At 39.0% G+C, this 4664-nt stretch overlaps 1 protein-coding gene across 1 annotated transcript; it reads left to right on the top strand.

Annotated features, from left to right (window-relative positions):
- The first annotated feature begins 328 nt into the window (after positions 1 to 328).
- On the top strand, positions 329 to 2414 carry supt4h1 (SPT4 homolog, DSIF elongation factor subunit). The gene is made up of 5 exons (XM_054626249.1): positions 329 to 517; positions 1465 to 1571; positions 1675 to 1730; positions 1939 to 1992; positions 2114 to 2414. The coding sequence occupies exons 1-5, from the start codon at positions 449 to 451 to the stop codon at positions 2179 to 2181; spliced, it is 354 nt and encodes a 117-aa protein (XP_054482224.1). The 5' UTR covers positions 329 to 448; the 3' UTR covers positions 2182 to 2414.
- The last annotated feature ends 2250 nt before the right edge of the window (positions 2415 to 4664 follow it).

The following is a 4664-nucleotide window of genomic DNA, read 5'->3' as shown; positions in this document are numbered from 1 at the left end:
ATATGTGATTATATGTGATTATATGTGATTATATGTGATTATATGTGGTTATATGTGATTATATGTGATTATATGTGTTTATATGTGTTATATGTGGTTATATGTGATTTATATGTGATTATATGTGTTATATGTGGTTATATGTGTTATATGTGATTATATGTTATATGTGGTTATATGTGATTATATGTGATTATATGTGATTATATGTGGTTATATGTGGTTATATGTGATTATATGTGATTATATGTGATTATATGTGATTATATGTGGTTATATGTGGTTATATGTGGTGATATGTGATCAGGCGCATCTCCGGACCCTCCGCTGGCTGAACGGGGTCCTCACGTCTGGTGACGTAATTCACCAGCGACGGGAATTATTCAAAACAGTAACCCGGCTTTTACAGCAGTATTACACCAGTGTTTCTGTCCAGGAGCTGAACGTAATGGCCTTGGAAACGGTCCCCAAAGACCTTCGCCATCTGCGGGCCTGTCTCCTGTGTTCGTTAGTGAAGGTAAACTAGCCTCCATGCTAACGTGTAGGTAAACTAGCCTCCATGCTAACGTGTAGGTAAACTAGCCTCCATGCTAACGTGTAGGTAAACTAGCCTCCATGCTAACGTGTAGGCCTCCATGCTAACGTGTAGGTAAACTAGCCTCCATGCTAACGTGTAGGTAAACTAGCCTCCATGCTAACGTGTAGGTAAACTAGCCTCCATGCTAACGTGTAGGTAAACTAGCCTCCATGCTAACGTGTAGCCGCGTCCTGTGTTTGTCCTCAGTGTCAAACAAATGAATTTAAACTTTAAAGTATTGCTCTCACGGTGACCTTTATTTACGCAATTACACCAATAGATACAATGAACCTGTTCCACAAGTGTTTACAATAAGGCACTTAACATAGTGTGTTCATCTGTTAACAAACCCAGTCAAACATATAAGGCTGTTAAAGTTACACACAAGTTACACACACACACCAACATGCGTTACATTACATTACATTACATTACATTACATTACATTACAGTCATGTAGCAGACGCTTTTATCCAAAGCGACTTACAGGAAGTGTATTCAACATAGGTATTCAAGAGAACTACTAGTCACCAGAAGTCATCAGTGCATCTCCTTTCTTAAACAAGCATCTTAAAGCATAAACCAGAGCAAAAGTATAGTGCAGAGGCAAATTACTACGAAAACAATATTTGCAACAGACTAATACGAATATAATAAGTGCTACAAACTACTACGAATAGGATAAGTGCAGTAAACTAATACGAATTCATATATGTAATGAATGTAATGTAATGAATTGATATATAAAGCAGTTGGTAAGTGGACCTTGATAGCAGGTATTCTTGGTACGTCTAATCCTGTCTGTTGGCCTGAGAAGTTGCTTGTGTCTGACTTTACTCTCATCGTTGTCCTGGATTCAACAGCTCTCTCTGCTTTGTCCTCTTTAGACCATCGACCAGTTCGAGTACGACGGCTGTGACAACTGTGAGTCGTACCTCCAGATGAAGGGGAACCGGGAGATGGTCTATGAATGCACAAGCTCCTCATTCGATGGGTAAACATTGATTTAGCATTGATCAACCAAAAAAAACAACCATGTAACCTTTACATAGATTGATTTTTCTGAATGTTTACCATTTTTGTCTATATGTCCACAGTGTGATCGCCATGATGAGTCCTGAGGACAGCTGGGTTGCTAAATGGCAGAGGATAGGTAAGGATATATGCTTATGCTGAAAGCTGCATTAATCCATTTTGACCATGATGGAGTAGAGGAACCCCAAAGCAAGCCAAGAGACAGAAAGTATCAATATGATGTCAATAAGGACCCTATTTACTCTTGAACAGGATAAATGCAGTTTTACAGTTAAATGCTGTTGAGATAAATAACATTTGTGTATATTTTTTGCTCCATCCTACAGGCAACTTTAAGCCAGGTGTATACGCAGTGTCAGTGACAGGAAGACTACCTCCAGGTACACCTAATCTACACTTATCTGCCTCCATACTTAGCCATACATTTAAAAGTGTTTGGCTTTTTCTTGATTGTAATTCCTTTTTTCTTGAGTAATGCATTTATTGTCCCCTTGTCTGAAGGTGTGGTGAGGGAGTTGAAAAGCAGAGGAGTGATCTACAAATCCAGAGACACAGCAGTGAAGACATAAACCGGACTGCCTCCAGTTCTCTGTTCAGCCACACCAGAGCGGTATCAGACTGCAGGACCAACTCCAGAGAGAAGTAACAACAGTGGGACTGCATTTGATCACGTATGTGATGTCTTAAGGAACTGCCCTTCAACTGTTCAATTTGTGTTTGTTGTTGTGATTAGAAATATTAGAAGTGGGTATTTTTTATTTCTTTGGATAATTGAGGAAAAAATAAAGTTCTGTTTTTATAAGAGATGGGAGTCATTGTTTTTAGCACAGGAAGCACTGTGATATCCGCTGATTCACAGACAAACATTCTGTTATTCATTTGACAGTGAACTGACATGAGTGACACATGTGTTCTAAGGTGTCCCAAAAGATGATACTGCACATTAATATCTACAGTAGTCAGAAGATGATGCTAAAAACAGCTTAATACATTCCCCAAAAGAGATAGTAACGAACAAAACCCATCAAAGTACACAGTTTTCATATCACATGTGCACAATAATCAATAACTACAACAAATTGCTTAGTGGAGAGAGATTTTTCCCTTATTTCTGTGGAAGAGGAGCACAGTGAGACTGACTGCAGGGTCAGAAGCATCTAGTAACTGTAGGGATGTCAGTCAATCAGTCCACCACTTTAGTCCAAACAGAGATACCTCAACTATTATCTGGTGGAGACATTTGTGTTCCCAGCAGGATGAATTGTAATACCTTTGGCCAAATATTAGCGAAACTAAATACATCTGTTGCAGCTTTACTTTATGCTGTGTTATTACTTATAATACTTGTTTTGATCTTGTTTCTTTACTTATGTCTCTTGTTTGCACTATCCTCTCTGCTGCTGTTTCCCCACTTAGGGACTAATACTAGCATGCTAACATGCTCAACTGAGATGATGAACAAGATAAACACTCTAACCGCTAAACATAAGCATTTTAGCTTCGTAACTGTGAGCATGTTAGCATTTAGCTCAAAGACCTGCTGTACTGCCTCACTGAGCCACTAGCATTGCTGTAGAGTTGTATTCTTGTTCTTCTATGCAGAATTAATATCACAACAAAAGCAAGTTCAGATCCTTGTCTCAATTTTCCCATGAACCAAGAGGGTTCATTGTTTTCACAGATAATCACTGTAGGCTGCTGCCCTAACGATGGATTTGAAACACCAGAGAGGAGGGACTAAACATTCTTATCACTTTTGTTTTGTACAAATGCTAATACAACACCCCTGTACTTATTTATTTGGGTCACAAGATGGTGCTTTACACCGACTGCTGGAATTACAGGCAGTACCAAACATCGCCAGTATGGGGAACCAACAGCCAGACTTTGCATTATTCTCACCTATTGTCTCTCATAAATAGTTTCTCAGGTTAAATTCGAAATGCTTTCCAGAGTCCGTCACTGCCGGGGCTACTGTTTCAATTTACAATAGTCTGTAATAACATCTGAGGATTGTGGGTCGTCGTCCTGTGCTGCTGTGTATCACTGTACAGCTATAGCTCTATTAAAGTTGGCTTATATTACTCTTGAGGAAGAGTTATTTATTGCTAGAGGCTGTGGGCATTGTCTGATTTACTGTAACCTGAGGGATCAGGGTCATGCACACAGAGGACTCTTTAAATCTATGAAAGTGAACACAGTGAGCTCTTGCTTTTGTCTTATTAGATGAGGGTTTTATTGCACCTGCTGCTGATATTTAAGTACAAGGCAGGGTTAGTGAGGCAACTAAGGCTATGGTTAAGTTAGTTAAAGCATCATACTGCACATTACAAAATACACACTCCCTAAATATTGTCAGAAAATGAAATTCATTATAATCAGTCCAGCATATGGGGCACGGAAACATGTGTATGGAAGGAATTTAAAGGGCCGTCTTAAGTCTAACTGATGAGAAATTGCCACGCCAAAAATAAATTCATATTTTTATCCCGAGGAGAGAGTTCAAATTTAGTAAAAAGACATGCAGTGGTTCTGGAAGATGATATGCAGGAAAGCTGCCCCAGTTTCATGTGTACGTAGGAACATTTCTCACTTTACTTTTTTGTCACACTACTACTAACACACGCCACAACACTTTTTCTTTTAAAACTGTACTTATTCACTTTGTCCAATTTTGTTGAAATACCAAGAGGGGATTTAATCCATATTTTATTAATGTTGATATATTAATAACTTCTTATTCAATGTTTCTCCACAAGCATACTGCGGCTAAACAAACACAAGGTGTTAAATACATTAGTTAAGCCTCGTCCTGCAGCAGTGCTGACTTCAGAAGGCTCCTTGCACTGCAGGATGTGTAGGAGTGGAACATGTAGATTTGTCGACCCTTTGCAGGCCGTGACACCGTAACCACGTTTCCACTAGAAGACTTATTCCAAAAGCGCAACTCAGCTACTTCGAGTTAAAGAAATGAGCTCTGAATTAGAGTTGAAGTTGTGAAGTTGCTCGGAGAAACCATTTTAACACTTTAAATGGATCATTCATAATTGGC

This window comes from Anoplopoma fimbria, chromosome 24, assembly GCF_027596085.1.
Source record: "Anoplopoma fimbria isolate UVic2021 breed Golden Eagle Sablefish chromosome 24, Afim_UVic_2022, whole genome shotgun sequence".
Classification (NCBI taxonomy): domain Eukaryota; kingdom Metazoa; phylum Chordata; class Actinopteri; order Perciformes; family Anoplopomatidae; genus Anoplopoma; species Anoplopoma fimbria.
Note: the sequence above shows the minus strand (reverse complement) of the source record. Positions and strands in the feature narration are given on the sequence as shown.

Excerpts from the sequence above, each read along its gene's own strand:
- supt4h1 (XM_054626249.1), top strand. The coding sequence starts at position 449 with ATGGCCTTGGAAACGGTCCCCAAAGACCTTCGCCATCTGCGGGCCTGT. Across the intron at positions 518-1,464 it reads TCCTGTGTTCGTTAGTGAAG|ACCATCGACCAGTTCGAGTA; the intron begins GTAAACTAGCCT and ends TGTCCTCTTTAG. Across the intron at positions 1,993-2,113 it reads GACAGGAAGACTACCTCCAG|GTGTGGTGAGGGAGTTGAAA; the intron begins GTACACCTAATC and ends CCTTGTCTGAAG.